The sequence below is a fragment of the Notechis scutatus genome, chromosome 4, assembly GCF_049901735.1.
Source record: "Notechis scutatus isolate UNSWTSFEM ecotype Mainland chromosome 4, rNotScu1.2, whole genome shotgun sequence".
Lineage (NCBI taxonomy): Eukaryota > Metazoa > Chordata > Lepidosauria > Squamata > Elapidae > Notechis > Notechis scutatus.
Genome location: NC_142012.1, coordinates 60,479,779 through 60,505,642, shown reverse-complemented (window position 1 = coordinate 60,505,642; position 25,864 = coordinate 60,479,779). Strand labels below are relative to the sequence as shown.

General features: G+C 42.0%; 2 protein-coding genes and 1 long non-coding RNA gene across 44 annotated transcripts in view; 2 read left to right on the top strand and 1 right to left on the bottom strand.

Moving 5' to 3' along the window:
- Positions 1–15,361, bottom strand: part of SCFD2 (sec1 family domain containing 2) — a 172,001-nt gene extending 156,640 nt beyond the window's left edge. Inside the window, exons 1-2 of the mRNA XM_087963528.1 lie at positions 13,946–15,361; positions 1,963–2,131 (exon numbers count right to left, since the gene is read on the bottom strand). Coding sequence (XP_087819654.1) covers positions 1,963–2,131; positions 13,946–14,792 — 1,016 coding nt within the window. The 5' untranslated portion in view covers positions 14,793–15,361. The remainder of the gene's footprint in view (positions 1–1,962; positions 2,132–13,945) is intronic.
- Positions 2,052–5,928, top strand: LOC148130754 (uncharacterized). Of its 3 annotated transcripts, none has more exons than XR_015749285.1 (3): positions 2,052–2,174; positions 2,912–3,009; positions 4,846–5,928. It is a non-coding gene; the product is annotated as an uncharacterized LOC148130754 (long non-coding RNA). The 3 variants fall into 3 exon arrangements; XR_015749283.1 differs by having other exon boundaries at positions 2,066–2,193; XR_015749284.1 differs by having other exon boundaries at positions 2,075–2,174; positions 2,917–3,009.
- A 5,270-nt stretch (positions 15,362–20,631) lies between the features above and the next one.
- Positions 20,632–25,864, top strand: part of FIP1L1 (factor interacting with PAPOLA and CPSF1) — a 39,722-nt gene continuing 34,489 nt past the window's right edge. For all 40 annotated transcript variants that reach the window (XM_087963559.1, XM_026683903.2, XM_087963558.1 and 37 more), the window contains exons 1-3: positions 20,632–21,080; positions 22,540–22,579; positions 24,132–24,192. In XM_087963559.1, coding sequence (XP_087819685.1) covers positions 21,002–21,080; positions 22,540–22,579; positions 24,132–24,192 — 180 coding nt within the window. In that variant the 5' untranslated portion in view covers positions 20,632–21,001. The remainder of the gene's footprint in view (positions 21,081–22,539; positions 22,580–24,131; positions 24,193–25,864) is intronic.

Below are 25,864 nucleotides of genomic sequence, written 5' to 3'. Positions count from 1 at the left end.
GGAGAAGTATTTACCAAATTCAAGGAGATAATAAGGCACAGTCTGTTGGAAGGACACCAACCAAGATAACCTCAGACCAAAATAAAACACGCTTGCTTATGGCAACCTGTGTTTTAACCGTCTCTCTTATATACTCGTTTCCCCAGCTGCAACCAATGAGGAGGATCATGGCCGCTTCCTCTCTCGTAAACCAAGTTGTTTCCTTCTCCGTTCCTCCCTGCATGCCCTAGGATGCAGAGGGGATGGTCCTGGGTCTTCCTCTGACTGCCCAGCCGGCCTCTGCCCTTCCCCAGCCTCCTCCATAACGTCCGGAGCCACACCTCCACTCCCTGTCGGCTGTTCCTCCTCTCCCTCAGAGTCCAACTCTACCAAGGGTAGCGTCCTTCGCTATTTCCAGGGCACCCCGGGGGTGGTCCTTTGCTATTTCCAGGGCAGCCCCATGGGCCAGATATAAGCACCCTAAAGGCGCGGGATCCGGCCTCCGTGCCTTGAGTTTGACACCCCTGTCATAGGTGCAAAGGCACCGCCAATCAAAACCAGCCTTATGTTTGATATGACTTCTTGAGGACACAGCATTTGAGAATCTAGCATTAAAATAAAGATTGTCCCAGGAAGCAGACCAAATTATTCACCATCATTACAGAGCCTTAGTGGCGCAGTGGTTAGAATGCAGTGTTGCAGGCTAATTCTCTTGACTGCCAACAGTTCGATCCTGACTGGCTCAAGGTTGACTCAGCCTTCTATCCTTCCAAGGTGGGTAAAACGAGGACCCAGATTGTTGGGGGCAAAAGGTTGACTCTGTAAATTGCTTAGAAAGGGCTGTAAACCACTGAAGCAGTATATAAGTCTAAGTGCTATTGCTAAGTGCTATCATTCAAACTCTGATACAGTTATTAGAAAGGCACTGGAGATGAGATCAATTATTCCAGCCGGTCTGCACAGACACTGTTCTCACAGATTCATCTCATCGGATACGCTTGCATTTGGCTGAGGTTGCTCTTCTTGCAACCTTTCTCTTTGAATAAAGAAAAGCAAAAAGCATCAGAGTGAGCCTGATTTCAGAACTCAATGCATCTCTGAACTACTGTTATGCATCAGACAACTGAAGCGTTTAGTTAAACACTGTTTACTGTTTACTGTTTATGCTAGCCTGCAACTGCTACTCCAGATTCCAGCTGTAGGATTCTTCCAAGCCTATTTAGAACAGAACTATGGAACCTTGTATGCTGGAGTGGTAAATTGCTTACGTTCTACACAAATAAGTAAAGAGTTAAACTCCTCCTTATGGGGAGGTAAGGCCGAAGGTTAGCAGAACAAGGGAGAAATATGAACAGCTATCATGAATTACGCCTACTTTGGGATTGTTTGTAGCATTTTAACAACTATTTCACACAGCACAGACAGCAATGTTCAAGGAGTGGTACGAAGGTCTAGAGGTCTAGGCCTCTTGCCTCACAATCAGGAGGCTATGAGTTCGATCCTAGGTAGAAGCAGATATTTCTCTCCCTGGGCACACTGAGAATATATCTGCTGAACAAAACTCCCCACTGGTGATAGGAAGGGCATCCGGCCATTAAAATACTCTGCTAGTTCCATTCAGTTGCCCAGACACCACCCTGCAAGGGATTATGTGGTCGTTAGATGAAGATTATGATAGACAGCAATGTTCAAATTATTATGTGATCTATCCCATACTTGATCCACGAGAAACAAGAAATCTTTAGCAAACCAATGTATAAAGTAGTCAGAACCACAATGCAGAGGCATGCATGCAAGTTTTCAATTAGCAAGGGGATCTGCATATAAAACTTATTTCTACAATAATATATAAATGCATATAAAACTTATTTCTGCAATAAAAGAATTGTGAATCAAGGTTAAGTTCTGATTACTATCTGCTCAAAAACCATCCCATCTCCTCCATTCCCGACCCCACTCCACATTTCCAACAGATGTACTTACGTTGGTTGTGCCAAGCAGCCGGGGGCTATAATATTGCAACTTGTCTCATTAGCGTGCAGGCTTGTGAGCTCCATCATATTGACCATCACATCACATGTATGACCTGGTAACTTGGGAAGTATGGATAGAATCTTCTCTGCTAAGTTGTCACCGTGATGCCCAACGGCTCCTGAAAAAAATAAAGTAAAACCACCCCGATGAAAAGTAGTCAGGTAACCAGTTCCTCTACAGGTATATATGGCTGTTTCCAACATTGGCCAAAGGCAATCCTAGCAGCAGTCAATATGTGTAATAATAAGTATTTTGTGCTTTTTACGTATTTTTTTTAATACAAAAAGTTATGAATTGTGCTGAAATGGATAAACTAACGCTGAGTTTAAAAGATAAGGAAGCTTCAATATTTTATAAGGTATGGGAACAATGGTATAGCTGCATAGATCGGAGACAGATTAAGGATAGGTAATGGTTAAATATAGAATATAGATAGAATAAGAATATAATTGTGCACAAATTAATATCTGTAAATATTGCACAAATGATGGTTATATGATAAGCACAACAAATAGCTGTTATTGAGTGATATATTTTTTATGTTTTTAATGTAATAAAAATTCAATAAAGTTTAAAAAAGAAAAAAGAAAAGTAGTCAGGTATCTCTCTAGTGTAGTGAAATATTTCCTAATAATAATCTGATCTCAACTGATTGCAAAGGAAATTCTTTTTTTTTTTTAAATAGCTTTTTAAAAACAATTGCAGTGTAACAGAAAATAAGAAAAAATAAATAAAACAATAAATCTCAAAGGAAGGAATAAAAGAATTTTGAAAGCCTGGCACAACTTCTCTTTGTTCCACCTTACGTCCCAAGAAAATGGGATTATTTTAATTTTTTTTTAAGCTTTCTACTTTTTCGGGCCTGAATTACTGTTTCTTCATCTTCACCCACCCCAAGGCCAGATTTACTTTCACAGTATCAGAGATTGGAGCTGCACGGCCTGAACAGACCATAGAAATGGGATCTTCTTCTGCCTGTTTCATTTATTGATGAAGGTAATGGATTTTATGAATTAGATAATGGATATTCATATTTAATAGTTAATAGTTTTGTGGGGAGGGGTGTTTTTTTTTTTTGTACTTGATATTAACTGCATATGCCATCTAGAGTCTAGCTAGCAGGAATCGAATAAATGTTTAGATCCAAATATAAGTTGATGTAGGCCCACGGTTGTCTTGATAGTCAAGAAATCCCAACCTGCCCCGAACAAAATTAAAATCTTTGCAATCTCGGCAAATATCTGTAGCTTGGGGGTTGGAAGAAGGTGAAGGTTTGTTCTTTGAGCTTGTGGGTTGGTTTCCAAACGTTTCATTACCAAGCCAGGTAACATCATCAGCAGAGTTTGGGAGATGTCAGTGTTCTTCTGTTTATAAGGCCTTCAGGTGTGGGTGTGTTAAATAAAGATCTTGTGATGGGTCAGCTGTCAGCAGTGGTGGTATTCATTTTTTTTTTTAATACTGATTATGTGGGAGTGGCTTGGTGGGCGTAGTGTGGCTTGGTGGGTGTGGCATGGCTTGGTGGGTGTGGTTTGGTGGGTGTGACAGGGGAAGGTTTCTGCAAAATCCCATTCCCTCCCCACCCCACTAACCTGCTTTCCAGCTCCGTTCTCCTGTGCAGGGCAACCAAAGAAAACCCAGCCAATCAGCTGGGACTCGGGAGGCGGAGAATAGATGGGGCAGTCAAGAGGTAGTATTTGCCAGTTCTCCAAACAACTCAAAATTTCCGCTACCGGTTCTCCAGAACTGGTCAGAACCTGCTGAATACCCACCTCTGGCTGTGAGAGTCTTGTGACGAGTCCTGTGATAGAAAGGCTATATCCAGTCAGGGTCATTGGGAGATGAACTGCTGTTGTTGGGGGGTTCCGTGGGTTGGTTGAGGGTTGGTGCAGTCTCTGGTTGGCTGTGTGGTTAATTCGGTTTCTGAGGGATTCGTAGGCTGGTTGTAGGTCAAAGTGTCTTGTCTGTTGATGGAATTGCTTGTGGAGTGCCGGGCTTCGATGAAGTCACGAGCGTTCACCTCCCAATGACCCTGACTGGATGTCACCTCTCTATCACAGAACCCATCACAAGACTCTCAACTGATGACTCACACCTGCCCCATCACAAGACCCTCACTTGACACACCCACACCTGAAGCCCTTATAAACAGAAGAACACCAACACTGACATCCAGGGATGGTGAACCTTTTTGTTGTGGTGTGCCAAAAACGTGCGTGCGTGTGTGTGTGTGCTGGCACCCACAATGCAATGCGCCCTGTCCCCCTTGCGCATGCGCGCACAACATCCCCGCCCCCTTACCCGCACTGTGCATGCGCGCACCTCCCAGCTGATTTTTGGACCATTTGAGGTTGTTTTCGCCCTCCCGGAGGCTCGAGAGAAGCCTCTGCAGCCTCGAGAGGGCGAAAAACGGGCCTTCTGGAAATACTGGAAGTGCCCGTTTTCAGCCTCCGGGCGGGGGGGGGGAAGGGGGGGGGGGGGGGGGGGGGGGGGGGGGGGGATGGAATTTTGGAGGGGGGGGGGGGGGGGGGGGGGGGGGGGGGGGGGAGGGGAAAAAAAAAAAAAGAGGGAGGGGGGAGGGAAAGGAGGGGGGGGGGGAAAAAAGGGGGGGGGGGGGGGGGGGGGGGGGGAAAAAAAAGTAGGAAAAAAAAAAAAAATAAAGTAAGGCTCTCATTAAAATCTTTATCAAGTTTTCAGCAGCAGCAGCAGTCGGTGAATTATGTCAATAAGCATATGTTTTCCTTGGTATGGTCCTGAAGAGATTAAATATTTTCAACATTCTTCTCCTCTTTTAACCTTCATGAGTAGCATACCTAAGGGAACATCTGTTCTCAGGTTTTTAAGTGCTGCCAAAGAACCACCGCTGGAAGCAATTAGTTCATGCCATAAGAATGGGAAAGAAAAAAGAAGCACAAAAGACAAACGCAAATGCAAAATCATACAAAAGAAGGAAGCAAAAGATGATGATCAGCTGCCAAAGACGATTTATTGAATTGGGATTCTCAAACCACTTGAAAAACAACAATGACTAAAACTTACTTCCTCAGTAAAGCATGAAATGCAACAAAAGCAAGATCATCTCTTTCTAATGTCACTGTTTCCAGAATAAATGCATTTTCTGAGAAGGAGAATCAAAATTTATGAAGGAAACTACATTTGATACAGTGGCTTGACAATGCTTATTAAAATTACTGGCAATAATACCCTTTTTAAAGATGCAACTATGCTACCTGTTGGGAGAAATATCCATCTGGTTCAGTTCCAAGTGAGGAGAAATACACTGGAAACATGGAGGCTGTTTGGAAAGATGGTTTATTGATGGACAGGACCACAAGGGTTTTAGGTCCTGGGCAGCTGAACACATGGGGGAGAGAGAGAGAAGTATTTATACCCTCTCTTGGGCCTTGCCCTTGAGCTTCCTGTTCCTGTGCAAGAAATGTATTCTATTGGTTGTCAGACATCCAGGGGGCTATGCAGCAGTCATAGCTGAGGTTGTCTGAGGTATGTTTGGTTGAACCTTGCTGGGTAATGCAACCAAGGGGCTTGGTTGTCAGCTCTGCTGATAATCCTATTATGTCCTGGAGGGTCATGTCTTAATCCCATCACCGTGGAGCTGAAGATCTAATTGTCTTGTAGACAGGCTGGCCAAGTCCTGCTCAATAAGCACCAAATATTTGCTAGAGGCAGGGGGCTGTTATTTGTCTTTAAAAACCTGTTTCTCCTTTTCTCATCCAGGGAAATATAATATTCTGCCTTTTTAATATTTCCTAGAAGATTTCTTTCTTCTAGGAGAGGGATGGGTGCTAACTTTCTACATGCCAAACTCCTAATCTAGACAAAAACAATGTTTTACCAAGGGAACAAGCTGGGTTTAGGAAAGATCAAGCAAATAGTTTGATATCACTTGATAGAGAAATATACCCAAGGCTTTAAAATTCCATTTCATGTACATTCCAGAGAAAATCTATGGAAGAAAGAAACTGGCAGCAATTATCACTGACAAGAGATCTTTACTATAGATGTATACATTTTATAGTAATCCTGGTATGAAAGTCAGATGTGATTCCTGTGGCCAGCTAAATGATCCAATTGCAGGAAGGATAATTCCTCGCACTATTTTGATTTAATGTCTATAAAATTACAGTGATATGGCATGTTAATTGTTAAAAAGAGTTTCATTTCCCTAAGCTCTCTAAGAGACATATTTTGGCATTTCTGCACAATGATCTGGTCATTTTATCATGCTCAATTATTGGTTTGAGAAGAGGATTAAAAACCATGACTAATACTGCAAAAATTGCTAATGCAGTAAATTATCAAAACTTAAAAGTTCTGACAGAAATATCTGCTAATGCATCACCAGAGGATTTAAATAGTATTTACAGATGTGAGGGTAACTTTGATTCATCAACAATTATATTTAGAATGCATTGGACTTTCAAAAATATGTATTTGAAAAGATGGACATCTGATTTCCTTTGCTAAGTGTAAGAAGTTTACTCATTGTGATGACTCTGGGCGTGGCACAAAGGCAATACAGTCAGATAATCAAGAAGAGTCCCTTTAATAGCTGCAACTTTGCCCCCAATGTCCAGGTTACCTGGCTGGAGAAAAACTCTCCCAGGAACAGCCTTTGACTGCAGAAAATTAAGTCCAAAACATGGTCAACACAAACTGTAACTTAAAGTCCAATCAAGCCAAACTGAGGTAATTAGTTTGGCAGGGCAGGACCAAGAATTCCAGACGTGAAGGCACGGCAAAACTCACATGGTTGGGAAGATGCCAGGAACACAGATAAGCAACAACAACATAGGATAAAGTCACGTTTGCTCCCAGCAGCTGCCGCCCTCAGCATTCAGTTCTTATCAACTTTCTTCCCAGATGTGGCTAATGAAGAGAATCAGGGCCCTTTCCTCCCCCGTAAGCCACGCAACCCATGTTGCTGTCTTCTCCGTTCCTCCCTGCGTGCCCTAGGATGAAGAGGAGGTGGGACTAGGTCTTTCTCTGAACTCCCTCTCCCTTGTTCCACCTCTCCCCTGTTCTGCCCAGCTGGACTTTGCCCGTCCCCAGCCTCTCCACAGCCAACACATTCCCTGTCAGCTGTCTGGCTTCCTCCTTGAATTCAGACACTGACAGGAGCATGACAGTCATGTGGTTTTAAAGAGTAGCATGCAGTATTACAGTGTGGAACTATAGGAAAACATTTAAATTAAATTAAAGATGTTAATGCGATGTTGAATTATATCTCAAAGTTTTGGAATCTAGCCTTTTATGAGGAATTAAGTTTGTATCAGACATGGTGGATGGCTTTAACAATCATATTGAGAAAGTGATATTATAGTGCAGGGGTGTCAAATTCGATTTCATTGAGGGCTGCATCAGGGTTGTGTTTAACCTTGGGGGGGGGCTGGGGGGGTGTAGTCGGGGTGCATGGCCCGGCTGACATCATTTGTGTTGGGGGCACCTGTGGTGGCCCAAGCACTCTGCCAGCGAAAACGGGCTCCATTTTCGGCTGCATTGGCCTCTGTGATGACCCAGGGTGGGATACAAAACAAACACAGTCACAGAAAACCAGTGACGCTCCTTTTATTCCTTCACTTTGCTTCCAAGCTCTGAATATTCTTGACGGGAGACAAAATAACTCCCACACAAACAGTTACAAGAAGGGAAAAAGCAACACAAACCAGGCAAGATAAGGGTTGGAGGATGTCCACAGATAACACACACTGGGAAGGACACCAAGCTCAGAGAGGAATCATTAACTAGAGATATTTCCACGCTTTGTTTCCAGCATTCGCCTGTACGCATGTCCGTCCTCTTATTCAGATGTCACAGCTGCAGCCTATGAAGAGGATCAAGGCCCTCTCCTCCCCAGTAGACTACGTCTCTCCCTTATCCTCTCCTCCCTGCGTGCCCTAGGATGGAGAGGGGATGGGCCTGGGTCCTCCTCTGACTGCTCAGCCAGACTCTGCCTTTCCCCAGCCTCCTCCACAACCTCCAGAGCCACACTTCCACTCCCTGTCGGCTGTTTCTCCTCTGCCTCAGAGTCCGTCTCCACCAGGGGCGTGACAGCCTCCTGCAACCCTCTGCCAGTGAAAACGGAGGTCAGGAGGGCTCCCCGCAGTCCATTTGAGCTCTGTTTTCAGTGGCGGAGGTACTGTGGGCTGGTCCTTTGCTGTTTCCAGGGCAGCCCCGTGGGCCAGATCTAAGCACCCAAGGGAACCAAATCAAAGTTACCACTGAACTTTGCACTGAAAAAAAAGTGACTTGGGAACATTTTTCATACTTATGACCGTTGCAGCATTCCCATAGTCACATGATCAAAATTAAGCGGCTTGACAGCCAATTCACATTTTCGACAGTTGCCATGTCTCATCCCCTTTTCCGACCATCTAACAAGCAAAATCAACGGGGAAACCAGATTCCTTTGACAAACACGCTGCGAATTTAATAATTACAATGATTCCCTTAACAAATGTGGAAAGCAAAGTTGTAAAAGAGGGCAAAACTCATTTAACAAATGTCTCACTTAACAACATAAATTTTGGGCTCAATTGTAGTCGTAAATTGAGGACAACCTCTAATCCTTCCTCCTATTTTCCCTGTAACAACCCTGTGAGGTGGGTTGGGCTGAGAGTGACTGGCTCAAAGGGACGCAGACAGCTTTCTTGCTTAAAGACGCATTCATAGTCTTCTAGTTTCTAATCTGGTGCCTTCAACACTAGACCTGGATGTTTCTGATTGGTGGGATACAGAAAACTAGAAACGTTCTGAAACAAGAGATTCTGGATATAAAGCAAAGGTCTTCAAACTTGGCAAGTTTAAGACTTATGGACTTCAACTCCTAGAATTCCTGAGCTAACATGACTGGAGGAGGAGTTCTGGGAGTTGAAGTCCACAATTCTTAAAACTGTCAAGTTTGAAGACTGCTGCTTTAAATTCTTTCAGATTCTTTAGATAGATGATAGAGAGATAGAGATAGATAGATTAGATAGAGATAGAGAGATGATATAGATAGATAGATAGATAGATAGATAGATAGATAGATAGATAGATAGATAGATACAGATTAGATAGATAGAGAGAGAGAGAGAGAGAGAGAGAGACAGATGAGAGATTATGTCTCTATATCTATATATCATATCTCTCATCTATCTGTAAACATAGATGAGAGAGATATGATACATAGATAGAGATAGATAGATAGATAGATAGATAGATAGATAGATAGATAGATAGATAGATAGATAGATAGATAGATAGATAGATATAGAGTTAAATATATATATATATATAGAGAGAGAAATACAGATTAGATATGGATGGATGGATGGATGGATAGATAGATAGATAGATAGATAGATAGTTAAATATATATATATAGAGAGAGAAATACAGATTAGATATGGATGGATGGATGGATAGATAGATAGATAGATAGATAGATAGATAGATAGATAGATAGATAGATAGATAGATAGATAGATATAGAAGGCCCTTTACCACAGACCAAGCATCTTCAAACTTGGCAAGTTTAAGAGTTATGGACTTCAACTCCTAGAATTCCTGAGCTAACATGACTGGAGGAGGAGTTCTGGGAGTTGAAGTCCACAATTCTTAAAACTGTCAAGTTTGAAGACTGCTGCTTTAAATTCTTTCCAGATTCTTTAGATAGATGATAGAGAGATAGAGATAGATCAGGGTGGGCAAACTACGGCCCGGGGCCACATCCGGCCCGTTGGTCTGTCCAATGCGGCCCGCCCCTGAAAAAAATCACTGCCATTGGTCTGTCCAATCCGGCCCGCCCCTGAAAAAAAATCACTGCCATTGGTCTGTCCAATCCGCCCGCCCTGAAAAAAAATCGCTGGGTGTGGCGTATTGCCCTGTGCCGCGTGGCCCCCAAAGCTGCAAAACAGTGCGGAGCGATCTAGGGGTAGGAAAGAAAAGAAATTTGCAAAGGCCTCGGCTGGGAGTTCGAAATCACCTTCGAGTGCGACCTCTCCGAAGGTGAGTCCCCGCCGATCCCCCTTTTTTTCCGGGCTTCCAGGCTTAAACTTTGCAAAGGCAAAGCTTGCAGGCTGGAGCGTCTTCCCGCCGAGGAGCGGGAAAGGTTCCACCCGGCGGGCGGGCGGGCTGCTTGGAGCCACCTAAAGCTAGGCCGCTGCTGTTGGAGCCTTGCCCTGCCTTGGTGCCCGTTTCCCGGCTCGGCGGTCCTGCTCGGCGGCACTTTAAAAGCCTGCTCCCAGCACCCGAGCAACTTCCCAGCAACTTTCGGCTTCGCTTTTAACTCGCGGGCGCCAGGCATGATATTCCACTCTGAAAAAAATCGGGCCGGCCAAAGAGACCCCCGCTGCGTGCCCGGGAATGCCCGCTGCTTTCCTCGCCGGGCCGGGCGGCGGCGTGTTGCACGGAGGCTGGTCTGTGGCTGGCCCAGCTCCCTTTTCCTGCTGCTCAGCGGCCTCCGCCGCACCGCCCGGCTCCGCTCAGGTATCCGGTTGGGGCTGTCAGGAGTTGCTACCGCCGGCGCAGCTCCACGCGGCTCCAGTCTCGTTGCCTCAGGAAGGGAAAGGCAAAACCAGGAGCCGCTGCTGCTGTTGCAAAGCACCGCCGCGGCTCTTCCTTTTTGCCTTTCCCTTCCCGAGGCAACGCGGGACTGGAGCCGCGCGGAGCCGCGCCGGCGGTAGCAACTCCTGACTCAGGGGCCTCCGAGGGAGGGGAAGGAGGAAAAGAGGGGAAGGGTGGGGGCGATTCCCAAAAATCTTGTGCTGACCCGGCCCGTCTGTCAAATTTTAAAAGTCAATGCGGCCCCGAGCCAAAATGTTTGCCCACCCCTGAGATAGATAGATTAGATAGAGATAGAGAGATGATATAGATAGATAGATAGATAGATAGATAGATAGATAGATAGATAGATAGATAGATAGATAGATAGATAGATACAGATTAGATAGATAGATAGAGAGAGAGAGAGAGAGAGAGAGAGACAGATGAGAGATTATGTCTCTATATCTATATATCATATCTCTCATCTATCTGTAAACATAGATGAGAGAGATATGATACATAGAGATAGATAGATAGATAGATAGATAGATAGATAGATAGATAGATAGATAGATAGATAGATGATGGATAGATAGATAGATAGATAGATAGATAGATAGATAGATAGATAGATGATAGATAGATAGATAGATAGATAGATAGATAGATAGATAGATAGATAGAGAGTATATAGAGAGAGAGAAATACAGATTAGATATGGATGGATGGATGGATGGATAATAGATAGATAGATAGATAGAGAGAAATACAGATTAGATATGGATAGATATGGATGATAGATAGATAGATAGATAGATAGATAGATAGATAGATAGATAGATAGATATAGAAGGCCCTTTACCACAGACCAAGCATCTTCAAACTTGGCAAGTTTAAGACTTGTGGACTTCAACTCCCAGAATTCCTGAGCTAACATGACTTGGAGGAGGAATTCTGGGAGTTGAAGTTCACAAGTCTTAAAGCTGTCAAGTTTGAAGACCCCTGAAAGTAACAGCAACTGATGTGTACTGTTCCAAGATAACTGATCTTGTCAAAGTACTCCTGTAGTACCTGTTCAGCTGACAACTGCCAGAAATCAGAGTGTTTTCTTTAGCCCAGCTTGACGTCTTAAGTTTCAGCTGCTATTGACAACAGACGTCATAAGAATATTTTCTGCCTTATCAACTCTTCTTGGATCATGTCCTTGCACTGGAAAGAAGCACCCTAAATGTTGCATGCTTTGGCTTTAACTATATTGGTACAAATGGTACTGAGACTGGAAACTCTAACAATCATTGTTGAGCAGATTAACATGCTACTCATCTATGTCACAGTGAGCAAGTTTTATTAACACCAGTAAGCTGATTACTTGAATGACTGGGAGCCCTTTAGTTATTTGTACTGATTTTGCTATTGAATATAACTAATTTCTTAGTTTTGAGGGAGGGAAGCAAAGTGGCTCCCATTATCATGTAATATTCATTATTCTATTCAGAATATAGGTAAAATATAATTGTGATAAATGGTAGTGACCTAGACACTACTTTAGAAAGGTATACTCACCATCTATCTCTAATGTCATGTCATATATATGGGGCAAAAGGAAGAACAAAAACGATTGAAATCCTTGCTATGAAATATTTACTGATGGTAACACACATTTTGTTTTGGTCTTTACCTTTTTAATTATCTGCTCAATGTTGGAGGGCCTGTTATAATTAGGTTTTGGGGTTTTTTTCTAGGGCTTTTGAATGTTTCCAGTTCTGTGCTTTGTAATTTTGTCTGAATCCATAAGTGATGTATGTTTTAATTAAACCTCAACTGGTTCAGAAATTCAATATATTCTTAAAATAAAATCCACATACTAATTATCTTGTCACATTAAAGGAAATATGACTTCATTTTGCTTAAGAAATAGTTATGAAAGTGCTTCTAGTTGCCTTTAAAATAATAAAGTGGTTTTGAAGTAAAAAAAAAAAAGAACATTTCTGCCTTTATGGGCTTCATTCATGCAAGAGAATTTCTAGTCCATGTTTTACTAATCTTCAGCCTCCTTAATCATACTTCTTCTAAAAATAGCAATAGCACAGACTTATATACCACTTTGTAGTGCTTTTACAGCACTTTGTAAGCAGTTTACCAAATCAGCATATTACCCCAACAATCTGGGTCCTCATTTTACTGGAAGGATGGAAGGTTGAGTCAATCTTGAGTCAGGATTGAACTCCTGGCAGAGGGCAGAGTTAGCCTGCGGTACAGGTAGTCTTTGACTTACAACAGTTCATTTAGTGACCAAAATTAGAACAACACTGAAAATAATAACTTATGACCATTTTTCACACTTATGACCCTTGCAGCATCCCAATGGTCACCTGATTTACATCTGGGTGCTTGACAACTGACCTATATGAATGAACTGTTATAAGTTGAGGACTACCTGCATTGCCTGGGATGCTACACATCTTCTCCATGGCTGGTTTTCTTTGTTCCGAAACAGAATCACTAGATTCTGTAATAGCTTTATACATATAGTGTCAACCTTGTTAACTCTCAAGACTTTTTTTTCTGCTAAGTTTTCTAAATGGTTGTGATTAATATGTGTGTGTGTCTAACATAGATATATGTATGTGTATGTGCATATATAGGTATGAATATATTTTGAAAGCGAGCATCAGAATTTCATTTTTTAATGTGTGCCAGAAAAAAGTGACAACCAAGATTATCTTATCTTATGATGTCTATACTTTCAAAATGATTCTAATCTTTCTTTTTAATAAAAAAATCCTAAATCATATCCAAATACCATAATTCCTACATCAGTTTGACAATACCTGTTCTGACCTAAACCCTTTTCCAATAAAACAAACAAACCAAACGGAACAGAAACCTTTTAATGATTCTTACGAATCCCCGGTTAAAAGGCTGTTGCAAACTAATTAACTTTGATAAGCCAAATTTGTGCGAGGCTGCCAAGAATAACAGATAAGGTTACTTAGAAATATTTTACAACACAAGTCTTCAAATACCAACTAAGATACTGCAATGTCCACGAGGCTCAAGTTTCAAACCATCTTTGCTTCCTGCAAAGAAGGTCCGATTCACAGCTGGCTATTATCTTCTTGAAGGAGGGCCCATTACTTTGCAGCCTTACTCCCCAGTCTCCCATGCTGCTGCAGCTGCTCTTTCCTGCAAGCAGCCCTGCGCGCATGCGCACTTGGCACAGGCTCCTCGGGAACCTCCTCATCGCTGCTGCCAGCTCGCACAACCTCTGAAGGCAGCAGTCCACTCCCTAATGGTCCTGGCCCCTCATCTGAGTCCTCGCTCTCCTCAGCCGTCTGCACCTGCTGTTGGCTAACCACAATATCTTTTAAATCAACATCCGGGTTCTTACCTGTCAAATCTAATGTCCGGTCCACAAAAATGATAGCAGCTTTATTTTGTGCATTTTTCCTCCTGAGCTTGGCCTGGGAATAATTCGCCAGATCCCCTGCAATAATCTTGCTGAGTGATCCAACGGCGAAACATTCCTCCCGAACACTAAGGTACTCCAACAAGCTGTTGAGATCTGACACCAGCGACCGGATGGCAAGCTGCAACTCGGAAGGCAGGGAGAAGAAATCCACATCACTCAAGTGGCTGATTTTCTTCTTCTCAGGTCGCGCCCTATTGAGGTGCATCAAATCCTCCACCATCAAAGGGAAAAGCGCTGCAAAGGCCGGCGTCACAAAAAGGTGAGGCGAGAGGGGAGCCAGAAACAAAGCAGCATGGTGCACCTCCGCAGTGTAGTTCATGTTGCCCATCCACTGGCAAAGCTTCTCTTCAAACTGTTCGAAGACCACCGGGCCAGAGCTCTCGGCCTCGGCGCCGAGGGGCGTGTTGTACGCTTGCAAGTGCACCGCGTGGCTGACCCCGGTGAAGACCACGCAGTACTGGAAGCAGCTGAGGCTCATGATGTCCCGGATGATGTCCAAGGTCTGGCCTTTCAAGGCGGTGCTGACCACGAAGACGGCTTTGGGTTGCTCAGCCTCCCCAGATTCAAAGCTGGAGAACTCCTTGACGTTGAGGGCGCCAGCTTGCAAGAGCGCCTCCAACCCACCATAGGTCCAGTGGAGGCTTTCTGCGCAGGCCGGGTCCAGGAACACCACGGCTTGCTTCACCTTGGCAAACACCGGCTCCCAAGCTCGGCGGCAGAAAGAAGGCACCCCAGGTGGGGGTTTAGGAGGGGCGGCGGCGGACATCGCCCTGCCCAGGTATTGGGGAACCCCCCCTTCAATGCTTGGGCAGGGGGTTGGTCTAGATGACCCACAAGGTCCCTTCCAACTCTTGTTATTTTGTATTCTGTATAGTGGAAGCCGTCCAACCGTCTATGCCCGGGAAGCGGGCACCACCTCCGGGCTAGCAAGACAGGCGATTAGCAGCGCAAAGATGCCCTTTGGCCTCCATAGCTTGGGAAACGTTGCGCCGCCGGGGGGAACCTGGCCGAGACCAGCGATTGGAAAGACATCCGGGATCCCGCCCCGTGTCGGGATCAAGGAAGAGATCGCAGCCCGCTGAGCCACGGCATCACCACCATGCCCTATCTTGCAAAAGGCTTGGGCGCGGAGAGATGACGTCGTCGTAGTCGGCGCCCCGCGCGGATTGGCTGTTCAAGGGTGAGCCGAGGACGCGGCTCGGGCGTCGGGAGTTGGGAGCCCCGGAAAGTGAAGCCTTGAATTCGCGGAGAGAAACGAGGAAGGTACGAAGCAGGGAATCCCCGAACTTGGCAAGTTTAAGGCTTGTGGACTTCAACTCCCAGAATTCCTCAGCTAACACGACTGGAGGAGGAATTCTGGGAGTTGAAGTCCACAAGCCTTAAAGCTGTCAAGTTTGAAGACCCCTGGTAAGAAGGATTGTTAAAAGTGGGCGGTGCGGATAGTTGTTCGGGGATGATTACATGCAGGTCGTTATTCCTTTCTCTGGTCTATTTCATGGCCTCCCCACCCCCACCCCATTTTATCTCGTTTCACTTTAATCCTCTGCTTTCCCAATCTGAATTCATATTCTAACGGTTACCTAAAATTTTGCACAATAGATTTGAATAGAATAGAATAAATAGAATAGAATAGAATAGAATAGAATAGAATAGAATAGAATAGAATAGAATAGAATAGAATAGTGGAATAAAGAATAGACTAGAATAAATAGAATAGACTACAATAAATAGACTAGAATAGAATAGTGGAATGAAGAATAGAATAGAATAGAATAAATAGAATAGACTAGGATAAATAGAATAGAATAGTATAGAGAATAGAATAGAAAATAGAATAGACTAGAATAAATAGAATAGACTAGAATAGTGGAATAAAGAATAGACTAGAATAAATAGAATAGAATAGAATAGAATAGAATAGAATAGAATAGAATAGTGGAATGAAGAATAGAATAGAATAGAATAAATAGAATAGACTAGAATAGTGGAATGAAGAATAGAATAGACTAGAATAAATAGAATAGAATAGAATAGAATAGTGGAATGAAGAATAGAATAGAATAGAATAGAATAGAATAGAATAGAATAGAATAGAATAGAATAGTGGAATGAAGAATAGAATAGACTAGAATAAATAGATTAGAATAAATAGAATAGAATAGAACAGAGAAAAAGAATGGATGGGAATAGAATAGAATAAAATTTTATTGTTACTTTGAATGTGCACTGATTGGCATGCATTAAAAATGAAATTTTGTTGCATACATTATGTGTTGTACCTTATGATTCTTGTTGAATGTATCTTTTCCTTTAATGTACACTAAGAGCATATGCACCAAGAAAAATTCCTTGTATGTCCGATCATACTTGGCCAATAAAAAATTCATTTGTTTGTTCGTTCATTCATTCATTCATACAGCTCTTATAAAGGGTCACCACCTCCAATTTTACACTACATAAAAATAACAAGATCAATAAATACAAAATTATGGTATGCATATACTCATATGACACAGAGAAACAACACAGTCTAGTTTGGAAATGTATGTATTTATTGTGAGAATACAGTTAGTCCTTGATGTACAACAGTTCATTTAGTGACCCACATTTTCTGCCTAACAGGCTGTGCTTAAGGGAGAAAAATTGCAAGGGAATATGGATGTACCATAATTCTGCAAGTCTCCAAATTCTGTTAATTTGTACTGGAGTCCTTTTGCTTCTGAGGCTAAATTTCGCAGTCCAGAGATTACCCTAGTTTTAATTGTGAATTAAATACTGAAGGTATGTCTCAACTTACAGCAGTTCATTTAGTGACTGCTCTAAGTTACAACGGCACTGGAAAAAAGCGATTTAGGATCATTTTTCACACTTCTGACCGTTGCAGTATCTCTGTGGTAATGTGATTTACATTTGGATACTATGATGACCCAGGACGTGGCACAAAAGCAACGAAGTCACAAAAATAGGTAAAGTCCCTTTAATACCTCAAACTTGGCCCCCAATGTCCAGTTATCCTCGGCTGGAGATCAAACCCTTCCAAAAACAGTCTACAAAGGGAAGAAATGCAGTCCGAACCCAAAGTACAGGTAGATTAGAAATAAAAAAACCAACACAAACCACACTGAAAGAATTAACACAACAGGCCAGGATAATGAATTGCAGACTTCCAAAAGATAATGTAGCACACAGTTAGGAGGACGCCAAAACCCAGATAAGCCTCGACAAAGATAATGCACACTTTGCTTCCAGCAAGATGCTGTGTGCAAACGCCCTTCTTATATCCTGTTCTCCCAGCTGCAACTAAGGAAAGGGATCAGGGCCCTTTTCTCTCCCGTAAGCTACATTGCTCCCTTCTCCTTTCCTCCCTGCATGCCCTAGGATGAAGAGGGGATGGCTCTGGGTCTTCCTCTGAATGCCCAGCCGGACTTTGCCCTTCCCCCATTTCTTCCACAGCCACCAGAGCCACACTCCCACTCCCTGTCAGGTGCTCAACCTCCCCCTCAGAATCGGACTCCAACAAGGGCATTTATGACCATTATAGTGTCCCGGGGGTCATGTGATCCCCTTTTGCGACCTTCTGACAAGCAAAAGTTAATGGGGAAACCAGATTCACTTAACAACTGTGAACTGCAGTGGTTCACTTAACAAACATGGCAAGAGAAGTCGTAAAATGGGGCAAAACTCACGTAACAAATGTCTCACCTAGCAACATACATTTTGCGCTCAATGGTGGTCATAAGTTGCTTTCATAAGATCATGATGGTCAAACGGTCATCACAATATCACATGATTGCTTGTGTCTGAACATGGGATTAATCGCCAGACATAATAATTGTATTACGGATTCAATATTTGCAGCATTCTCATTACTCAGTACTACAAAAGCAGGGGACCTTCATTTCTGTAAATGTGATTTTAATAGATCATTTTGTTTTATTTTGTTTTATTATTTCATCAGTTATATTCCAGATCCAAAACACTGATTGACAAAATTGTTTTGCAATGTTACATAACAAAAATGACCCCTGGAAGTTCCAGAGTGTTAAAATATTTAAAAAAACATTTATAAGTTTCCCCCCATCACCAGATTAGGTAACAGATGACAGATAATCAGAGTTGGAAGGGACCTTGTAGGTCATCTAGTCCAACCCCCCACCAAGCGGGAGACCATACACTATTTCTGACAAATGGCAGTCCAATCTCTTCTTGAAAGTCTCAAGTGATGAAACTCCCACAACTTCCGAGGGCAACTTCTGTTCCATTGGTTGAATGTTCTCACTGTCAGAAAGTTTCTCCTTATTTCTAGGTTGAATCTCTCCTTCTTCAGTTTCCATCCATCATTCCTTGTCTGGCCTTTGGGTGCCTTAGAAAATAGCTTGACCCCCTCCTCCTCTCTGTGGCAGCCCCTCAAATATTGGAAGACTGCTATCCTATGTCTCCCGGTCCTTCTCTTCACTAGACTAGCCATGCTCAGTTCCTGCAACAATTATTCCTATGTTTTAGCCTTCAGTCCCCTAATCATCCTGGTTACTCTTCTCTGTACTTTTTCTAGAGTCTCAACATCTGTTTTATAATATGGTGACCAAAACTGGATGCAGTACTCTAGGTGTGATCTTACTAAGGCTTTATAGAGTGGTATTAGTATCTCACTTGATCTCGATTGTATCCCTCTGTTAATGCAACTTAGGATTGCATTAGCTTTTTTGGCTGCTGCTGCTGCACACAGCTGGCTCATATTTAGCTGGTTGTCCACTAAGACTCCAAGATCCCTCTCACAGTTACTACTATTGAGCCTGGTTTCACCCAGTCTATATGTGTACTTTTGGTTTTTCTTGCCTAAGTGTAGGACTTTACTTTTTTCTACATTGAATTTCATTTTGTTAGATATGCGGCCCACTGTTCGAATCTGTCAAGATCCATCTGGATCTTGAGCCTATCTTCTTGGGTGTTAGCTATTCCTAAAATGTAATCGTATACATCTTTATAGAACAGAAAATATTCTTACAAGTAACAAGTGCTGAATACTTACCAAGTCAAGGAGTCATGAAGTTTAGACAGATTGTCTGAACTGTCTGGCTGTGAGATGTTAAAGAACAGATATGATGGTCATAGCTATGAATCATTCAGGCAAACTTCATGCTATTACAAAGCACCTATGATCAGTAATGTGTGAAGTCTGAGATAAAATGTTGCTAGCTATTTCTTAGCTATTTCTATATTATATTTCTTAGCTATTTTCAACTGTGTGAACTTCAACTCCCAGAATTTTCAGCCATTTCCATTCTGGGAGTTGAAAACTATGTATCTGGAAACTGCCAAGATTGAGCAGCAGGGCCCCAAAGGATTGTAGCTTTTGTACTTTATTAACAGTAAAATAGTCTTTAGTAAAGATAAGCAGATTTCACATTTTTTTTATAAAGAGTGGTGCAAGGCTGCTAGTTACAGAAATGTTTTTATTTGATCCAGGAGTCATTTCCCAAAGCTAAACTATGTTTAATGCCAGGATTTGACCTTGGATTATAAAGCAATAAAGGGAATGTAAGTATTTACAGAATGTTACTAATCCATTATAGTCTGATCATAGTCAACTGATAACACCTGGAGATCTTCCAAAGCCAAAGAATCCAGCCTTTTAGGCAGACTCGATTTCTGTTACTTTAGGGGGATAAAAAAAAATTAAAAAATTTAAGCAGCATCTAAATTTGAAGACGATGACAGGGAGAAAGAAGGAAAGAGAAGAGTGGTGGTATATGGAAAGGAGTTTCAGACTCAAATATGATAAAGGTAACATTTAAAGGGCTTAAATGGGTTGTGTCTCTTTATGTGAAAGCAAAGAAAATGTTGGTAAGGTAAAATTTTTGGTCTTAAAAGCATTAGAAGCTCCAAAATACCATGCTGTTGCTTCATAAATATCAAGGGAATTGTGAGTGTGGATGAGTGGAAAACTTTTGATAGGTTGTTTTAGTTAAGAAAAACCTGAAAATTCACAAATATGGGTTGGAAATTTAATAAATCAAGACCAGTGCACCAATTATATACCCAAGCATCTTTCTTGAGCGTTAGACCAAAAATCCTTGGCTTGGGGACCTGATTATCATTCATTCATTCATTCATTCATTCATTCATTTATTTATTTATTTTTTATTTATTTATTATTTTTTATTTATTTATTTATTTATTTATTATTTATTTATTTATTATTTGATTTGCCAATTGTTTACAAGATAATAAGTACAAATGTATACATAGTTGTGAATACATGAAATGGGTACATATAAGAAAAATAAAAGAATAAGAGAAACAATAAGACAGGGACGGTAGGCACGTTGGTGCGCTTATGCACGCCCCCTACAATCATCAGGACGCCAATGGACTTTCTTGGTTTTTTTTTTCTTTGAAGACGGTTCGCTTCTCATCCAAAAGAAGCTTCTTCAGCTCTGACCGGATGGTGGAGGATGGAAGGGTTTATACTTCTCGTATTCCCCGTTTAAGTGTGCAGTAGAGAAATCCGGGTAGAGCGCCCGGGCCAAATGGAAATACATTTCCCAGAATGCCCCGCTTCAGGCTGGGCGGTGGACCGACGCACCTGAAGGGCGCCGCAAATGGGGGGAGGCCGAACGTGATTGGGCCGGACTTCCGTACTCGGGAGCGTTCAGGACGGCGCCCAATCGCCTCGGGACTGGGAGAAGATTCGCTTTCTTGGCCTATTTTTCCTGGAGCCTCTCTAGGCTTTCGGGAGAAGCGGAGGCCGACAGCGCCCACCCCTTTCAGGAAGAGAGGGAAGGGAAAGGCCTCTCTCTCTCTCAGCCGTCACGACTCTCCCCGCCGCCGTTCTGCTCCGCTCCTTTCGTTTGCCACGCGAAGGGAGGCGGGGGGGTTGGAAAAAAGGGGAGGGGAGTTGTGCGCAGGCGCGCTGTGCAGTCCGGTCTCGCGCGGCGGGCCGGCGGAGCGCGTGTGCGGGGAGGGGAGTCGGCCATGTCGGCGGGCGGTGAGGTGGAGCGACTGGCGGCCGAGCTGAGTGGGGCCGGCGACGAGGAGGAGTGGCTCTACGGCGGTACGGTTTTTCCTCTTCGCTGCTTTCGACGCCCCCGCCTCCTTCTCCCCTCCCCCCCCCTCCCCCCCGCTCAAGTCTCCGGGTTTGTGGCCGGGCCTCGGATGGAAGCAAGGCCTCGATAAGGCCTCGGACTCGATTAGCCGCCTCCCTTCCTAACCCACCTTTCCCCTAGCGGGGCCACAGGTTTCCCTCACTTCCCCGCCAAAGGCGGACAGAGGAACCCCCCGGGAGAAGCTGTGGTGTTGAGGGAGTCCCCTTGGAAAGAAGGGGAGGGGGCACGGTGCTGCTCTCCCCCCCAGGATGGGCCTTTTTGAGGCACCGTCTCCTTGGAAAGAGGAAGGCGGGCAGATTTCTAACATCCTTCCGCTCCCCGCGACCCCCTTTATTTGCAAAAAATATGCGATTTTAGCCTCTTGTTTCTGAGGAGGTGAACCAAAGCTTTGGACCGGCCCTGAATTAAAAATTGTAGTCCTCTGTGTGTGTGTGTGTGGAAATAGACACATACACACGCACAGGATTACAATGTTTAACTTCCAGGCGATAGCTTTATATACATTTATATGTATGTTCATATGTATGTGTCTATTTCCATCCATCTATCCGTCCATGTGTGTGTGTATGTATGTGCACACATGCATACATATATGTGCACATGCATACATAAATGTACACATCTGTACATATATGTATGCATGTGTGTGTGTATGCATACCAGTACATATGGATGGGTGGCTGGCTGGATGCATGGATAGATATGGAAGGGCCTATACCACAGACCAAGGTTCTTCAGACCTGTGGACTTCAACTCCCAGAATTCCTGAGCTAACATGACTTGGAGGAGGAGTTCTGGGAATTGAAGTCCACAAGTCTTAAAGCTGTCAAGCTTGAAAACCGCTGCTTTAAATTCTTTCAGTCTTGGCGTGTTTGGGTCTTTTCCCACCAAGATACTCTCAATCTTACACGGGACAGCCTTTGTGACCTGACAAGCAAAGTCAATGGGAAAACCACATCCACTTAACTGCAATGATTCACTTAAGTGTGGTGAAAAAAGTCATAAAATGTGGCAAGATTCACTTAACATATTAGTGACATAAATTTTGGGCTCAGTTGGACTATTTGTATAGGTTGCATTTAAGTTATATGGTGTTTAGAGAGAGTAATGTCCACATATGCAACCCAGATTCTGAGCAACAAAGGATGTTTCCTGATGGTAACTACCTGTTCAAATGAAAGATGTCCAGGAAAATCTCCTTCGTAGGATTAACAATAAGGATTTTTGTCCGTCCAATGGAATAAGTTTGTTTGAAATTTGAAGAGCCATGACGTTGAGGGGGTTCTGTAACTGCAAAGATTATATAGAATTAGCATGGAAATTAAGGTGTATTCTACAAATCATTAAGTGATCCTGGTTGATATCTATATTGAGATAATTTTGATTTGATTTTGTTGCTTCTTAAAGATGAAAATGAAGAAGAAAGGCCAGAGGAAGCACCTGCTAGGTGAGTTTTTTTATAATGTTCATTGTGAGGTGTAGTCAGTCTTATTTCTGTTGTTCAGTTTTGCACTGAATATTTAGAAGCAGCTAAACCCAAATGTGGCTTTATATGTGCAGTTGTATTTACAGCTTATTTTAAGAGTTTTATACTGTTTTTCTGAAAACAAGTAGTTGACAAGAAATGAAAAATAATTTTAAAATTTTGCAGATTAGAACTATGTTCAATACACTAAAATAATGTAAAATTATAAGAAAAAATGTCTTAATCTCCTTTCGGAAAGACAAGAGTGGCATCCAGTCGAGAGTCACTGACTTGGATGGATGGCATATCAATTTAATCAATAGAATAAGTTATCCTAAAAAAACAAATATCAGTTTTATTTATTAATCAAATTTATAAAACTGCCCATGTCCCCAGTGTTTTGGGGTCACAAAAACAAAATCTTTTTTCAGTGGGCCTGTGCACATGAGAAGGTCTCTGTAAAGATTTTTCTAAGATCCAAATAAGTCAGATGTGAATTATCCAGGTCATTAAAAGCAAGACTAGCATTTTGAATTGAGTTATGGAAGATCAACATCCAATAATGCTCCTAATTCAATGAAAGTTGAAGTTACTTAACCTGCATTTGTCAGGTTTGTGTGTAATGAAATGCCAAATGTGACTATATAAACTTTATTCATTGTTCAATACAATTCAGTGAGGTTTTTTTTATAAATAGCCATATAAGAAACTTGGTAAAATGGATTCTATAGATATCTCAATTTTAATTATGAAATTGAAATTATTTCAGTAGGCTTTTAGAGTTTATTGTGCATCTTTGTAGTGCTGTTCTAGGAGACTACTTTTAGTAGTACTTGTTTAGAACATTTTTGAGAAAGTTTAAATAATTTCATGGTCACAAGTAGTTACATTAGTTGAGCATACATGTAGCTTAGGGATAGCATGTCTTGTTAGAGCTATGTTACAAACTGAAAATACTTCATTACTTTATTAAGTAATGTCATCTATGCTCATTTTATTTCAAATCCTAATTGAATTGGAACCTTACGGGCTGAAAAAAATTCAATGAGCATTTTCCTGATTACTTTTGTAATTAATATGATAAATCAATGTTATTAAAATCCTATTCTACTCTGGCCTCTTGAGTATAATCTCCTGTGAGTAGAGTCTTCTTATGAATAGAGACCCTCTGAGTGTCAATACCATAATTGTCTAGTTATTGTCATTTCTAAAATTAATTAGATATAGGGTACAAGATTTTTTTAACCCGGTTACTTTAATACCTTAATAATGGGGACAATGAAAGACATAATATATAATATCAGTGAAATCACATTAAATCAAATGAAACAAAGTGTTATTGTGCTTAATTACTAGTTGCATTTTTATTTCCCAGAAATAAAGGTTTTACTAGCAAAACTATAATTTTTTCCTAGCAAAACTATAATACATATAAAACATTAGTATTTTCTATCAAATCATTTAAATTACACTTTTTAAAAAAACCAGTACCAGTCCTTATCAACCAGCTAATGCCTTTTATTTTATCTTGAAGTGTTCCAACCCCAACGGGAAATGAAGAAGAAGGAGCAGCTGAAAATGGCGTAGTGAAAATGGTATTTTTATAAAACTAGAACTATGGAAATCTGTGTAATATTTTTTAAATTTTGAGCAAGCCATTCATGAGGACCAATTGGCTATACAGCGTGGGTGTAATAATTTGTTAGGGGTGGGTCTATTTTGGAAACAGAACATTTGAGGGAATATCTTCCATGCCTGCAATTTTATTGCATCACTTCCAAAGTTTAAAAAGCTTCCAGGACAATCCTAGATTGGCATAGTATGGAAGAGAAACTTATTTATTTAGCATTCCCTGGAACATTCTGTCCCCCAAATGGACCATTTTTGAACATTCCTATAATTTATTATTTTATTAGACTTCACTGTGTGATAAATTAAGTCCAGAATGCAAATGTTATTGGTGCTGAAATTGTCCTCAACGTTGAAAGTATGAGGATAACTTTACACATCTAATGCTGAGTGATTAAATGATGTGCTAGAAAAGAGTACAGTACTTTCCCCAAAGCTATTATCTGTTAGACATTGCTGGCAGATTTATTTACACTTGGTGTGCCCTGTTGGTAGCATTCTAAGTACCATTGTGCTTAAAGGTTTGTGAACATTTTTTAATGTTCAATATTATTGCATAAATATCATTTAAAATGGGATCTGTTCTCAACACAAGTCCCAAAGCTTGATAAAAAGAATCCAGTTAAATAAGTAACTCACAAACATACTTCCTCATTTCTCTATTGAGGAAAGTAATCCAAAGCTGTAGATTTGTGTGTGGCAAAAATATGTGATCCTTTGCTTTCAGCATAAGCCATGGTGGTGCAGTGGTTAGAATGCAGTATTGTAGGCTAATTTTGCAGAATGCCAGGGGTTAGATCCTCACTGGCTCAAGGTTGACTCAGATTTCCATCCTTCTGAAGTTGGTAAAATGAGGACCCAGATTGTTGGGGGCCAATAGGTGGACTCTGTAAACTTCTTAGAGAGGGCTGCAAAGCACCGTGAAGCAGTATATGTGTCTAAGCGCTACTGCTATCCGGTAACTGGTGTGCCCTCCTTGCACAGCATTAACAAATGTTTTTGATAATTGTTCAGTCCTACACATCAGCTGAGAGGAATTTTAACCCATTCCTCCACATAAAAGTGGTGTTAGTGAGCTTCTTTGCATGAAAGGTTGTGGAAAAACCCATTTTGGGTCTTTCCACAACATTTCACTTCATTTCATTTCATTTCATTTCATTAATGTTTCGATGAAGTCTCATCATCTTCAGGCTTGTGTCTTCAGCTCTGTGCTTCTCAGAGTGATGTGAGCTTGCAGCTGCTTCTTCCTTTTAACTGCTAGTGGGGGTGTGACTTGATTGGGTGGGGGCTTGGCTGTGTTCTGATTGGGTGGGGGTGTGTTCTCATTGGTTGGGGGGTTGGCTGTGTTCTGATTGGCTGGAGGTGTGTTCTGTTCAGGTGGGGGCTTGGTTGTGCTCAGGTTAGTTAACAGAAGCCTGATGATGGCAGATGAGATTCTGCCGAAACGTTGCTACAACTTTAAAAGCACAACTACAATGACGTGGGAAAATACCCGAACAGAGCTATAGGTAATGGGTCAGGGTTTTGATTTTGCCCGTTTTGGCTCATTGTCTTGCCGTATGACTCATTTTGTGTTGAACTTCAGTTCACAGACAGGTATCCTGACCCTTTCTTATAGAATTTGCTAGTACAATTCAG